The following is a 16939-nucleotide window of genomic DNA, read 5'->3' as shown; positions in this document are numbered from 1 at the left end:
CCCCTTCCATCATTCTTTAACTTTTAAAAAGTGCAGTGCACTTTCCAAACAACAGGCTTGTCTTTTTCCCTGACAACTTTCTGCAACAGCAATGTAACCAGACAATATTGCATGTTTTGGATTACAATTCTTTACAGTACTCCTTTTCATGCTTTTCCCACCATAATCCTGTGTGGTAGGCTGAGGAGTGCAAGCAGCTGTCCAAAATAATCCAGTGTGTTTTCATAGCTGAGGGTCGACTTGGAACTGAGTCTCCCCACTCCTGGTCCAACATCTTCATCATGCAGATGAAGATACATGAAGATGCAACAAAATACATGCAGGGGGCTGGAGTGACTAGCATATGGTATGGGTTCATATGTGTGAATCTACCAAAGAACAAAATAGCTTCAAACAATTCATTCATTTATTGAATTTAACAGTCCATCTCACCAAGGTAGTTACCTCTGCCTGAATTTGTGAAAATAGCACCCACACAATGAGCTGTTATTAAGTTAATGTGCAAAACTATTGGACAAACAAGTTTTGCATTAATAATGCAAGCAATACATCATTAGATAATTGTGAAAACTGTTATTCAGTTTTACAAAGTTTAACTAGATTGTGAAATTACAATATTTTTTCATTAGGTAAGATGCGGAAGGTATTCATTAGGTATTGGAGAAGAAAACCTGAAGTTGCAACATTTATTTACTTAGAGTATTTTACCTCCAAAATTTAAGTAAATCTGTCCAATCTGGATTCTCCTGACCTTTCTTTTTTACCTACTATACAATCATCAATTATTTCCAGAAGTGTTAATATAACTATCTAGTTTTTCTTTATTCCATTAGCAAGGAACTTAGGTGTTTCACCTAAGAATGGAGACAATTTAAGAATCATAGTTGTTTTTATATTTTCAGAAATAGGAGAAGCAATCTGTTGTTTCTCTTTATCCCAGCAGTTTTATCTAATCCCTTTGGGTGGCAATAGGCTTGGGAGAGTAATGTTAGGTGTTACATTAGGTAGGACTATAAATCTCAGCTCTTCAGACATTTAACCCCTTATTCAGCAATTGGTCCAAGACATGACTCAAAAAGATGAGTCTCTTGGCTGCCAATTAGAATGAAATTATATACATGCAGAAAATCAGCTTACTCTAAAATATAACAGCCTAAACCTATAAAGAGCTAAATTCTAGGATTTTATTCTTCCCTTTCTGAGTCAATGATGCTTGGCTGTACTCTTGATGGCCTTAATAGGCACTCACCTGATCTATGTGGACATAATGACTCTTTTCAGCCTGAAAACTATTGATTCCTTCCTCAATGATTTTGTTCCTTGCAGCTAGTGCAGGATAGGAAACCACCACAACTTCTGGTACTTAACAGGTGCCAAGGTGGCATGGAAAACTATGGGTAGTATGCATTATCACACCACAATCCATAATAATTTATAATATCATTGACAATGTGCTTCACAGAAGACTCACATTTTTATTCCATCATATCACCAGGGATGACAGCAGGAGCCATACCTGCATACCAACAATCCTAGGGGAGTCCTAGATGCAACTCAGAACTATCACAGCTGCAGCTGGTTGAGACTAACTGAATATTTATGGTCAGTGTAAGACTGACTAAATGTGGATGACCTTATTTTAACACTGACTCATAAACTAATTTCTGATATACCTAATAAAGTTTTTAATGAAGATACTGCTCTAAATCAGAATTTCTGTTATAAACCACAGGTACTGCAATTTCAGAAATTAATGATTAACTTATCAGCCCAAAACCCACTCTGTATTTCAATATATATGGTGTTACTTTGGAACATGAGCATTTTAGGTGAGTACCCTATGGCAGCAACAGCTTTCCAGGAATTTCGTAGAAATGTTTCCAACTTGTACACTGTTACCTAAACTAACTACCTAAACTAGGTAACAGTGATGAATGGTTTCCTGTTCCTTTAAACTTTGCAAATAGCAGCAGCCAGAAAGCTAGTGAATTCTCCAATCTTCATTTTTTTTGTGCACATTCTTTTCTTAAAGCTGCTATTTTTCCCCACTAGAAATCCACACATTCACATTATATTAACTCCTACCAAGCCAGGCAAATGTGGCCTGACTTCATTATACCATAACTACTGGGGATTAAGCCTGAAACTCTCTTTGTTCTGCCACCAACAAGGACCTCTGTCCAACCATAGTTTTTAGGCTATAAATATTTCTGCATTTTTTAAATAAAGTAGCTAAGATCACACATGCGAATTTCTCCTTTCTTTAAGATGAATTCTTAAAACTTTCCTATTTTATATAGGAAAATAGATAGTTACAGAGTTAATTTCCTTAACTGGTGTCTGCATTCTTGATCCTTTTCTATACTTCTTAAACAATTCTGCATGTTTTAGTAACTGGGCCAATCCCACTCTCACATACCTCCTTGAACCTTTGCCTTCTTGTTATTTGCTGTAATCTTGCTTGATGTTTCTCATTGCTGAGCATTGTATATGGAACGGTGGTCTCTGATAACACTATCCCTCTCCAATCTTGGTATATGTTTCCTATTACAAAAATCAGTTCAGTTTACAACATCACAATAATAACTTCAGCAGCTTCTCAATCAATGTATTGAACATATTCAGCAACCTAAAGCAAAGCATGCATGGGACAAGCAATTTTCATGATAGTAAATTAAGGTATTGCCAAGCCTTTGATCTAAAAAATCATGTTCAGTTCCTCTTTTTCACTGATGGTGTAGGAACCAGAGCATTTCCCCCTCCCCCAAAAAATATACTAGACACATACATTTCAAGAAATAACAATATTCAGCCTCAGCAAGTGAAAACATTCCCACGAGGCTTTCATCAAACACTACTGAAGCTTCTACTAAATCCAATTGTCACCTTCTAGTTAATAACCAAAATTAATGTATTCTTACTATCCTTTATCTACAGATGTTATTTTCTAGATGCAGAAAGCAAATTTGTTACACACAGAACAACTTTCTAAAACATCCAGGCTTAAATGTAGTTTCCTGCAAATCAAATCAAAAAGAAATGAGCAGAAAGTACAGCATGAATTCTGGCTCCACATCAAGAAAACAAAGATGGTGCTTGCCAATGAACAAACAGCTGGCTGAGAAGTCAATAGAATTAAGGAACAAGTATCATGGCTATGGGAAAGACATCCCATCTTTTCTAAAGGCTTTAAATTATTCCTCTAGCAGCTTCCAGTTTGTTTGGAAAAGAAACACAGATACTGAAATATGGTAAAATAAGATTTCTTCCCATCCTGCATGCATTTATATGAAGGACTGAAAAATCATACTGAAAAAGCCAAGTCATCATCTAGGTTCCTGGATTATATAGGCCCTTTTTCTTTATAAAACTGATTTAGATGAACACTAGTCTAGTTAAGGTGTTCAGATGAATGCACAGTTTGAATCTGAATACAGTACAGAAAAAGAGCCATGCTGTCCTATCTGTTCACCAGCAGTACTCATGACGCATGCATGCCTTTTTCCTACCACTCTTTTTGACCTCCTTGTATTAAATAGAAGGTCTGAAGGCAAATTGTGTTCTTTGTTTTCTTGAATGTGAGTGCAGCTGTCTGAGAATTTAGGATCTTACTTTATTAGGCATCTCAGATCATGTGATGAGCTGAACTCAAATTTAAGTCAAACTGGACATGGCTTCTCTTTAGACCTCTGGCTGACACATGGAGGTTGAGAGAGGCGGGTATAAGATTGCCATGTGTACTCTCCTTTCTACCTATTTTCAAGTTATCTCTTTATAGCGAGATAGAAAGTAATATTAAAACAACAAACACAAATTCAGCAGCAACAATCCCAGATGGCAGCCTTAGCTCCAGAATTATCAATAACAAAAAGAAAAACAAAAGAGGCAGAAATAGTATCGAGAAAGTGCATCTAAATAAAGCCACACAAACATAACACATTAAGTTTGCTACACTTCCAGTCAATAAATTATGTGTTGAAGGTGATATTATAAAAGATCTGATTCTCTTTCCCTTTGTTCTGCATGTTAGAAGGAAGCAGAAGATACCACAATCAGTGTAGGTATTTTTGCATGAAAAGAGATAGCCCTTAAGAAATTATCCATGGTTTTGATTACAATAAGCTTGACTTAAGGCTGAAAATAAAAAAGAAAGCCATCGTTCTTAGCTCTAGTCAACATGGCCACTGATAATATAAAGTCCTATAAATGACCCAGACCCAGCAACTGTATGTGTCTGCAAGACTCAGTTGTTTGTATACAAGTAATTTCATATTGTCAGAAAATAATAGCTTTTGAATCTTCTATACATTAAGTGACTTCTTAGTCTGTCTTCCTGACAAGAAAATAATGCTTTGGAGGAGAAACAATGAAACAATATGCCTTTCCTCTCAAATCAAGTGACCTGGCAACGCACACTAGTATTATTATACAACAGTTGTATGGGCAACTATCACAGTGCATGGAAAATGTAATTACTTGGCAAGTGTACATTTTTGTACACTTACATTCTAGTTATAAGTAAAAAAAAAAGATTTTGGGCTCTGCTGAATAGCTGTTTTCAGTGGGCAGATCCCTCTACAAAAAGGGAGCAAAAACTGTAGCCCAGAGCCCCACATAGCCCACCAGGACCTCTTTTGTAGCTCTGTGAGCAAGCAGGATCAAATACATTTGGCACTTTAATGCATTATTTGGAATATGAGACAATTTCAGTGGGCAACAAAGTTTAAGAAGCTTAAGGCATATATTGTAACCTGAACATCCCTCCCCGCCAAAACTTTGGTGCACATTTGATCCTGGCCTTGCATACCTTTTTATTTTGGCTCTTAAGGTGCTATGCTAAGGCCAGTGCAGCCTTTGAGCTTATGCAGGTTGCACTCTTCTGCTCCATAAAATATATATCTAATTCACTGCCACCATTTAAAATCAGTTTGTCCACATGCTATCTGCTGTTCCAAAATGTTACAGTACTATTCTCACTGATCTCTTGTGGCAATGTAGGCTGAGTATATTAAATCAATTTGCTGACACATTTATTTTCAGTAAAACATAAATAACAAATCTATTTATAAGAAAGTATATAAGATGATGTGACAGCTAGGTAAGAAGTAAGTTCACTAGCATGTTCAGTTAAAGAGTGAATGCTTATATTATAACCCTTTCCTCACAGTTGGCTAACAACACCTTTACTGAGAAATGTGTCTCTCTTCAGTTCTCTCCTTAGCTTTTGCTTTACTTTTTAATTCTCTCTCTCTTTCCTTACTTCTTTCTTTTTCCTTCCTTCCTTCCTTATGGGCATCTATCTATCTCAACTTTCTCCTGCCAGAGCTGGGCTCTCTCTGTTTTCTAAAACAATCAACTGATTCCCTTTTTTTAAAAAGCACCATCTTTTTTTTTCCCCCCCTCTCCAATAGAGTTTATTCCAGTATAGTTTCTGGTTTATTCAATAACATGCTAAGGTTATACAGAAGTTAACTCTTTCCTGGGCAAGCAGAATTTTATCACACCTATCTATTGTATACATTCAACTAAATCATCAATCCCTTTTCTTTTTCCTTGCCATTTTCCCTTAATCTGCCTACATTTATAAACCTGAGAACAAATCCTGCCTTTAAACACTTAAAAGTGGTATGCAGATTTAGAAACTTCATATATAATAATATTCCTCTATGAATTACCCTCATATTTTACATTATTTATTTCCTGATGTACTGTATATCCTGCCTCTTTTCTGAGAGTTAAAGATGGCACACGTAGCACTTCATTCTCCATTTTTCCCTACAAAAACACTGTGAGTTAAGTTGGGCAAACAGAAAGAAAATGGCCCAAAATCACCCAGTGAGATTTCATGGCTAAGACCTTGAACGTGGGTTTCTTCAGTCCTAGCCCAACACCATAACTACTACACTCAAGTCTGAAGGGGGCTAGCACCACTGTTTCACACACACACATCCCAAAAATTCCATTCCTTGGAGTCTTGTACGAGCTTACTTTCTTTAGTTGTTGTTGATTTTTGGTAGGGTTGGCAGGTGACTGATGCTAACAATGCCAGAGTTCTGGGTAGGGAGAAGTTGATAATCTCATAGCTTTGAGAAACATGATGCAGTGTTTCCTTCTTGAAATTCCAGACAGCTGGAAAGACCAGCAGTCAAGTATCACCTTGCTGTTTCTGCTTTTGCTAGATGCTTTCTTCCCAGCTGCTTTTTGTTCACTGTTGTTACAACCAGTATACACAGTTCACTTCATTTGCAACATCAATCCACAATACTTATTGTGACATCACTTTCATCCACAACAACTCAGCTCCTGTTCTGCAAAATCTACACTCTAGACTGAGGCCTTTTGCCTATATAGATGGTATTTAATATATATGCAAAAATAGCAAAATAACCCTGAACCAAGAGGAACATAAAAGGGGTTAACTTGTTCACACTATATTAAACTAAAACTGAATGCTGAGGAATCAATAATTTTAATAGGAAGCTTGACTACTGCAAGTAGTGCAGCAGCTTCCATCATTTTTATTTCCAATGAATGGTCAAAATAAGGTTCCTAAAAAATGAAAATGGAGGCTGATTGAAAAGTGGAAGAAGAAAAAATAAAACTAAGTAGGAACGGTCAGGGGCAACAATGAAGGAAGTTAAAACATGTGACAGAAAAAGCTTTGTCACTGCTAAACATTTTGGTGATGAAAAAGCCAATACCACTGCAAACATTTTGTGAATGCTTATGACATGTTCTTAAATCTTCAAATTTGCCCTGCTAATCTAAAAATCTTTGGGAATACCAGGAATTAACACCTAGAAAATATCAAGTAATCCCACACTGGTTTTTCCATACCCAATGAATACACACCATGAGGAGAATGAAAAATGTAAGTAGGCACTGATGATTGAATGGTACCTAAAGAAGTGTTGGTTCTCATGCCAGGGGTTGTAATTTGGTTGAGAACATTTGGGTTGTAATTTGGTTGACAAAATATGTTGGGCTACACAAAATGGCACACATTTTCTAGTTAATAAATAATTTTAAGGACCAAAATATATTGGGCTAGCACATTCCTGCATATGTTTTCTAACTGACTATTCATCTGGAGAACCAAAATAAACAATACCAAAAATGTGTTTTCTCTAGGATGAACACCCAGGGATTTCCAGCTGTGGGAGAACGGGGAATGTGTGAAGGAGTTTCAATACTCTTCCATTGATTTCCAGTTGTAGATTACAAAAATGTGTTCTGTGCATATCTTATTTCAATTGCTGATTTACAGAAAATGTACTACTCCCTTCCCCTGTGATAAAATACAGTAGTGTCAATTTTAGCAGTCCATAACTAAAAGACTATAAAAACAATTATACAGAAGCTTACTTGGAATAGGCTATTCCTTATTAATGCTATTTCTGCTACTGTGAACATGGGCTAACTGAACTCTTCTGCAGCAAGCATGTACTAGAGTAGGCTAGCGTAGGCTGAAAAAACTATATACTATAACCCATAGTAAAGGTAAAGGTTTCCCTTGACATTAAGTCCAGTCGTGTCCGACTCTAGGGGGCGGTGCTCATCTCCGTTTCAAAGCCGAAGAGCCGGCGTTTGTCCATAGACACTTCCATGGTCATGTGGCCGGCATGACTAGACAGAACGCTGTTACCTGCCTGCCAAAGCGGTACCTATTAATCTACTCACATTTGCATGTTTTCGAACTGCTAGGTTGGCAGGAGCTGGGACTAGCAACAGGAGCTCACCCCGTCACGCGGATTCGAACCGCCAACCTTCCAATCGGCAAGCTCAGCAGCTCAGCGGTTTAACCCGCAGTGCCACCGCGTCCCTTAATATATATGCAAAAATAACAAACCCTGAACCAAGAGGAACATAAAAGGGGTTAACTATAACCTATACATTATTAATATTTGTAAAATGCATCCAAATTATAAACATTATATCTATATATACATACATATGTACACACACACACATATAAAGATAGCAGGAACATATTAGCATATTAGCTTAATCAAAATAGTGACATCCATGGGGGCAGGCAGGCAGTATCAAAAAACCAAGACTGTGATTGTGGCCCCCTCCTTTGTATGTGAGTGCAAGGTTGACATACAGTATATACAAAAGGGGCAGGGTTCAATCATGCCAACAAAACTGGCATCCTGGCTTTCTTGACACACCCCTGTGGGTACCACTTGATAAACATCTGAAGTAGTGGAAAATTACCTTGTTCCTAATGTGACTCAGTTATTTTTGGATTCATATAAATTTGAATAATAAATAAATGAATAAATATACAAATCCAGATACTGTGGTTTTCAAAATACTGGTTTTGTGTTATGCGTGAATGCAACCATAATATTGGCAGTCAGTTCCTACTTCACTATCAAACAGATAGCATTAAATAGTGATAGTAACAAAGGCACGGTGGTGGAGTTGTTTTTCTTTTCAATGCAGTTAGATTTAGATTTTGTAAGTATCCCAGAATCTATTGGAGTGGCAGCCATAGCAAATACGAATACATAAATAAATATATACATACATACAAGATTAGAGAACATTACCTCCTAATAAATCTTATGTCCACTTTTAACAAAAGTACCTTGAAAAAAAAGATTACAGTTCCAATCAAACTGTGGGATATGCTATAATCAAAAAGGCCTCCATGAACTCTGAACTCTATGATAATACTGAAAAAAAACAGTTAATAAAATACTTAATAAAATAAATATCAGCAATTAGTATGCCAAATATATTTGTGTGTCTATGTATGTACAGTATGTATTTATGTATATGTATGTATGTGTGCACGCATGTGTATATGTATGTGTATACACACTCACACACATACACACAAAAATCCTGATGATAATGAGATATCTTTCAAGAGATAGAGTCAACTCTAACTCTTTGCTGCCATCTAGTCATAAGACATCACTAGATTTGTGCAACCAAACAATGGTATGTCTAATATAAAGACAAGAAGACAAAATAAAATTTAGTGTTACTTTAGTGCATTTTGAGGCCATCAGGCCCACATTCTAGATATTCACATTTTCAGCAAACACCTGCCTCTAGCCTTTGTCTTAAAAACAATTAAAAATACAATCTGTCTCCAGAAGTCATGGGGAGTCAGGCAGCATACAAATTTAATAATACATAAATAAAATCATTTGAGCATATGAACTCTGAGATTACCGCATTCTGTCCCCATACGTTATTTAAGAAATGTCACATGCTTTATTAAAATATGAAATTATATTATTGTTACTAGCGTGAGAAGCCTAGACTGTATGACTTATGCACTTCATAATGTTATATGTTATATTTTCATTCTAAGCATGGTTTTCTTATATTTTTCAAAAATGTAATTAATTCCTATTCTGACATTTCTGACTGAAGGATCCATTCAGTCCTACCATGCTTCTTTAATTTCCTTTCCCAGCTTAAAATTTTGCATGGTTATAACTGTAATCCTTGAGAGTGTTACATCCTGCAAATAAATAATGAATTGAGAAGAGCCAACTGTACTTTGCTATAGTCCTTGGAAACAATTTAATTCAAAAATTCTGCTTTCTTTCCATAAATACTCACAACAGTTTAATGCTTTTTTAACTGGACATTTAAGTTTAATTTTTATAAAGATGAGGTGGGAGGATCTTATGTCAGTTCAAATACTAATTAGTTCAATAGTACTGTTGAAAACAGGTGATTTAGATTATTTAGAATTAACTGATGAATAAGTAACAAATATAGGTAACAAATCAAACTAATACCTGTATAATTCTATGTAACTAAGACTGTACCTTTAAATTATTCCTTGAATTAAGTTATTTTAATTCCTGCTTTCTGTTAACGTAATTGTGATAATAGAATCAGTTTTAAAATATACTTTAAGTTATGTTTAGTAAATGTTGATAGTATACTCAATCTATTACCCAACTTTAATAGCTTTTTCAGGTCTAATGATAATCAGGCTTTCTTTACATTATTTCTCTCAGCCCTCCAATCAAGTCACTGCTAAGAATGCTAAAAGTATATTGTTAGAATTTACTGTTATAACATATCTTATAAATAAAGATAGAAAAGAAAGGAAAACAAAATATGATATACAGTAGAGGGAAATAAACATACTGTACTTGAGTTTGAAGATTGATTGAAGAAAATTTGTATAGCTGTTCAAGAAAATTTGTATAGCTGAAATTCAACTGTATTAAAAGGGATGAGATGTATCACAGATGAATAGGCCTATCCTCTAATTTCAGTTGAAGGTGTCACTCGAGTTCTATTTTGTTCCTTTCATTTAAGTTTATACTGTAACAACTGAGATATTTGCCAAACACAAGCAGATGGCAACCTGCACTTCCTCCAATGGCAAACACTTTCTAAAACAATTATGGCTGTGTGGCTCTCACTTCTGAGCCTAGTGACTGAACCACTGTATATGGCATTTCTGATATAAATAGTTTTTTTTTTAACCTCATAAAAGTAGCCCAACATGAGAGCACTTTGTGCTGATTTATGGTACATGAAAGCAATTTCACCTTACATAATAAGAATGAGATATGGATTGCCTGTAGTAAAAGAACCAGAAGTAATCAGCACCTTCACAAATGAACAATGAAAAGCAGGCCCAGAAAAATCCTCATTTCTCACAACAGTTTTTGGTTGCTAGGATATTATTCCTATAAAGGTGCAATTTTACTTGCCCAAGCCTCTATGTGTTGAAAAACAGTGTATTGCTAAATAAAAGTTTTGAGGGAAGCAATAGCAGGGAATCTCTAATGCCTTCAGGCCCTGCTTCTGGAAGTCTCAGGGGTGTATGACTAACCACTGAATGAAAGATAGTACCGATGAGATGGACCTCCAAATATATTCTAATTTCTGCAGGCAAACCAAATAAATATGAAAAATAAACTCTCCATTAATCTGACGTAGGTTATAATGTACTGATGATGAATGTTGATATCTGTCTCAGAAAATTAGTTTTAAAACATTTGATTTACAATGGTTTCATCTTTTTTTTTTAATCCTCACAGATTAAATATTCTTAAATAAAAAAGCCACCAAACATATTTAGCTAGTGGTGCAGTGTCAAAGGTAAGTCTTGTTTGTTTATTCTCTCAAAATGTACCAGAGAGACAGAACACAGAAGAATAAAGCTTCTGAAAGATCACTGACAAAGGTTTGCTTTTCAGGGTTGATATTACAAGCAAGTAGCGTGACATTTAATAAATGAGATTTCTAAGAACTGCTAAAGCTGACTTAACAGACAAATTGAATAACCTTGTTTTGTTCTTAAATGCAGTTGCATTGTAGCACATTTTATGCAAAATGTTTTGCCAACTCATGTTTTAATCATTATGTGCATGAAATACTTCAAATAAACAACTTTTGTATATATTCAAATTGCTGTGCTCTTTACTTAGTGCATATTTTGGAGACACAACATGCCATGAAACAGGAAATATATTTCCAAATCCAAATTAATTTGTCTGCATATGCTGTATATAACTGATCTTACTGAGTCATAACAAATTAATGCGTTTTAAAGCATAATTCAACTAATAAAAACCGTGATAATGCAATATTCATTATAATTTTCTTGTACAAAGAATACAGTATTTAAGTAGAATGACTATTTTAGCAAAAATTGAAGATCACAGTATCACTTGAACCAACTAGATGTGGAGGATCTAGTATATAACTAGCATGTATTACACATACCTATGATTATGCTTCTCATTCTCCATATTTTTTATCAAGGATGGCCAGATTCTGTATTGTTAGAATATAAACCTACTCATTTATTCTGCCATACAGTAACAGTTTTCTAAGAATAAAATATAACATATAACATACAAACATTGAATTCAGTCCTTATTTATTCTTTCTATGGATCAAAGAACCTCAACATTAACGTTAAGAGTCATACGTCTTGTCACATCATTCACTCTAACACCTGCTGAAAACCATGCATTTTCTCAGCCAACAACATGGTACCATTTGAATACAACAATACACATACAGTATGTTCGAGTCCTCAAGCAGCCATCTCTAATGTTATCGCAAGTGTCTGTAAACATTTATTCATAAATGCATTAAGTAATGAATGAAAGACCTTCTCCTATTCCTTGAGCAATGTTTAATCATTTGCTAATCATTCACTTATTTCCACAATGCTTCATTTATCATATACCATTTTTATTACATTCAGTAATAAATTACATTCACCCATCAACTCCACAGTAATGGATATTCATAAACCCACATTCAGAACTTTTCAAACAAATTCACTTTATAATACTTTCCCTAAATCAGCAAAGGCACAACAAATATTCTTTGTCACATATATTCATTTCTCAGAGACCTGCTAAAGAACAAAATCTGGCTGCATACTGCCAGTTCGTCATAAAACACTGCAGTTTTCCAATCCTTGTCACCTTTTGTACCATTTTGATAAGATATCTACCAAACATGTTCCCAGGCACATTTAACAAATTAATTCCTCCTGTAATTTTGGCACCCACTCTTGTTATCTTTCCCTTTGTCAGACATAGTTGCAGTCTTTGGAAACATGTTCAAGAAGTCGCATAGCTACTCCATAAGGAAATTGCACCCATATTTTTAACCTGCATCCAGTCACATCATCTGCGCCTGCTGCACACCATTTTCCAAGGTTCCTCCAACATTTATTATATTTTATTTTACTTTAATTTTAAATACTTCATTGAAACCAAACGGTTTTAGCAAGCAACAAATACAGAAAGCATACTTCAGACAGAAACTTCCTCCTCCTCAGACTCAGAGTTTAAAATTCATAAAACTTCAAGTAAATAAATGCAGAATACCGTCATATCTGAATACTGAAACAATGGCAATTATCTAAAACAATTTATCCCCTTTAAAGTCAGTCACCATACTGCTATGTCTCTAGTTCCAACATTAGTGCACCCATTGCTTGTCTTGCCCCTTGCTGGATTACACTGTGGCCCAAAACTGACAACAAAAAGAGTATTTCAATACTGGAATTCCAATTATACCAACACAGCAAAGGAGAGATTAATTGGTTCTGGCACCCTTATATAATTTACAATTCAACCCATAATGAATTAGTTCTACAGTCTTACCCACTCCACGAATACAAACATGCTCAAAAACTGATATCCCTCTATATCTCCTATCCAAATATGCTGAAGGCATCGTTTGGAAATGTTGCTCAGTCAAAGCTAGTCTCAGGGATGGAGGCCAGAGCCTGTAAATATGTCGATATTCCTAGATACAATTTAACTATGCAGAACCGTTCTCAGTATCCTATGCTTTTTTACCCTTAAAGCTTAGGCAGTACATTGATTCGATTGAAAGGAATTCCACAATTCCACAACCCATCATCACTTCTGAGTATTGCTAGTTGGGCAACAGTTAGGCATATCAACCAATCATTTATATAAGAGTAGGATCTCCTTGATTGCTCTAATAGCGCAGGAATACTTGGCAAGCGAAGAAGTAAGGGAAATTGTATTACAATATTATTGAAGTCAAAACAAAATAGAAAAGGGCAGGGATTCATCCCTGTTTCCAAATTTTACCAGTCAAAATTCCTATTTAATTAATGCACACTTCAATATTTGTAATTTTGTACAGTTTATATATAAAAAACAAAAGTATTTTATAAATATTGCCTCCTAATACCTTTTTCCATAATCTAACTTTATTAGATTATGGAAAACTTCACAGGCAGGCAAGAGGTCAACAAATAACACATAAAAGTCCCACGTGGTTTTTCCATCAACCTTGTGTTAGACATTATAGAATAAAAGATTGATCTAGTGTGCTAAGAGCCTTCTAAATCCTGCCTGGTTTGGATAGAGGATACAGCTGATTCCTCCTAGGCACAGATTCTGTGTAAAAAGTATATCTCATATAATTTGCAGCAGATACTGATCAAACTCCTGTTCTTTGATAATACATATAACTTCCTCTATTGAAAATAGTGGTTGCTCTTCTGGTGTTTCTAAAAGGATCTTCAACTATTCATGGGTATTCCCAGACTGTTCTACAAAAAGATGATGGAAATGTAAAAGACAGGTAGTACAGGCAATTGGTGCCTTAACTGGGATTCTAGATTCCCTAGATCCAAAAGAAACTAAATCCCAAATTTCTGTCAGAGACAAACTGTGTATCTTTTTTCCCTTGATTAGTTTTTTGTAAGCTGGACATTTATTTACTATTTCTGACATCAAAAGCCTTACTGAGTGCCTTGGCTTTCTTTATGAAATGGTAAACACTCAGTCATAAATCTCTCTAAAGGCATCCAGAGATGTCATGGCAATAGCAATCCAATATATCATTCTTGTACCATGTAATACATTTTGTACTGTATCAACAACTTTTATGGCTCATTCTTGTTTCTTATATTATATGACTCCCATGATCTTCCAAATTCCAATTATTGTTCCTCAGAATTAGAGGTCTGTAGTCACTCTCTGTTCAAACTGAAGCATTAACACTTTGAACTGAGAGAAGCAGACTTGGGGTATAAATATGAAAGTATAATCTACCACTGCCTTTCCTCTATGATCCAGGGAGTTAAAGAAACCCCAGATCTTCCTCAACTGTTCCCTTATAGACCTATCACCTATAGTGAGCCATGACCAAAAAGAATATTACCCTCCATGTTCATCCCTTAATACCTCTACTTGCTTGCTGCAAATTCAGTGCTGGCTCCAGTCCAGTCAATTAATCCCTGCATACAATTAAATCTGTACCAGGATGCTGCAGCACTGATCACTTCTAGTGTCTGTTCCATTTTTCTCCAGTTTAAGGGATTACCTGGGGGTGGGGGCATACAGTATATGTTCACACAAAGCAATTTGAATACTTTATTATTTAGCTCTAGGACCAGAATGGGATAAGTGCTGTAGTTCCCAAATCTAATGCAGTCACTACAGCATCTAAATGCACTGTCACCAGGCCCATCAACTCTACTCTCATGTATGTCCTCTTGTGTTCTTTAATAGCCAGTCCCTGAAACATCAGGAAACCTGGCAACTGTTTAGCCAGGTCTTTTAAAGAAAAATCAGACTGATATATTTGGAGAAAACCAATGAAGTTTATTATCCCACACATTTCCTGTTCTATATTTACACAGTGTCTTGTCAACTCTGTTGAAGTCTATTATATTGTGAGGCTCTTGACAACCTAGATTGTAATAAAACCGATCTAATGAATCTGAGGTATCTCTAAAAGATAGGGGGGAAAGGTCCAGTTCTATAGTTTATATTCCTACTATAGCTACCTTACCTCAGACCTTAATTGGAAATCTTTAAGGCAATTAACCTTGCATGGCCTAGATTAAACTTTCTAAATTTATTCCTTATGATTTGCCCTATTTAAATGTGATATTTTGTAGGCAAATTTATGCAGACTGACATGAAATGATATGCATGTCTACTGAGCAGAAGACTAACTCCACTCTCCCTTTTTCTATAATGAGCCCAGTGGAGTAAAAACAATGCACTTCCCTACCTACAATATTTTTTTCTTCCTCACCTCTCAGGTCAAATACTCATTTGTTAACTTCATGCTCTGATCTCTATCCCCTTTGCAGTTTCAGTGGCCAGCTGAATATAGTACAGACAAATCCCTTTTGTAGCCGACCTGGGCTAATTGGTGACATGTTTTTCAAAGGAAAACTCTTTTTAGTCTATTTTCAGTATGAAATTGAAGTATCCATATTATCATCATCCTTATATCATCTGTACACAGTGACAAGTCACCTATCATACCAATTACCAACCTTACTGGATAAATAGAGCAGTGGCATTAGTTTCCAGTCTCTGAATTATACTCACAGTCATGTGAACTTTCTATTATTTGTAGTATGGGATCATCTAGCCCAGAACCCATTTCATCCAAAGAAATACTTTTCCCTGTTATCTTTCCTTTTAATTCTCTACTAACGCCCAACCCTAACTTTTGTAGGTGCTAACATAATCCCTTCTCCAATTAGTGTGTGTGTGTGTGTGTATGTATATGTGTACACACACACACACACACACACCAAATGTTCAAAACAAATGGGCATTTTCTAGCAAATACTTACTAGTCACCATTCTCCAGTCCCCAATGACCCAATCACTTCTTCTGTGCTCTCTCATCTTTTTCCCACTTACCCATACATGTCAGCTAATAGAAAAATGTTACCAGGTTGCATTCATTCAGAATGCAGGACATAATTTTTCCAAAACTTAGCTCTGCTTCTTCTACTCACTGGAATAAAACATACAGCTGTCACCAAGATATGGATCCCTACTTTTGCATGCACCCATAGCACTGTAGATGTCACCAATTCATACTTTTAATTTATACCAATGTATTTACTTCCCTGCATTTGTTCACTAGCTGCAAACCACAAAATCAAAGTATTTTCATTCAGATCTATTACAACCTTCCCCTTTCTTTTCATTTCACAGATGCACAACATACAGACACAAACACACATATATACACTTTAATTCCGTTTGGTAATTCATGATCTTTACTATTTAGTCCAGGTCACAGTCTTTCCTATGCCATGGTTGCCATCAGATGGACCATACTGTAAATATCAACCTCTACTTCAAATGTCTTTGATCAATTAAGGTTTTACTGTAATGCTTTTTAGTGTAATACAGAGAGAGTGTATGTTACTAGATTTAGCTGTACTTATAATAAATCCAGCATTCCCTGTTGGTCTACTGTTATCAGTAATAACAGTACTAGACAGTTTTCACACATTACCCAGTATGTCACAAGAGCAAACAAAACTGTTTTACCCGTAGATGTTAATACTATTCTATTCAGGCTAGGAATTCTAACCTAAAGACTACTTGTCAGTCAACTACCTTTTTTCTGTATTCCACCAACAATGTGGTATATGCTGTGTATTAACGCCACTAATCCA

At 35.6% G+C, this 16939-nt stretch overlaps 1 protein-coding gene across 1 annotated transcript in view; it reads right to left on the bottom strand.

Moving 5' to 3' along the window:
- IQCM (IQ motif containing M) overlaps nt 1-16939 on the bottom strand; it is a 104601-nt gene that overhangs the window by 74403 nt on the left and 13259 nt on the right. Inside the window, exon 4 of the mRNA XM_063310722.1 lies at nt 2420-2544. Within this exon, the coding sequence (XP_063166792.1) occupies nt 2420-2544 (125 nt within the window). The remainder of the gene's footprint in view (nt 1-2419; nt 2545-16939) is intronic.

Source organism: Candoia aspera, chromosome 8 (genome assembly GCF_035149785.1).
Source record: "Candoia aspera isolate rCanAsp1 chromosome 8, rCanAsp1.hap2, whole genome shotgun sequence".
Taxonomy (NCBI): Eukaryota; Metazoa; Chordata; class Lepidosauria; order Squamata; family Boidae; genus Candoia; species Candoia aspera.
The sequence above is the reverse complement of the archived record's forward strand: the minus strand, read 5'-3'. Positions and strand labels throughout refer to the sequence as shown.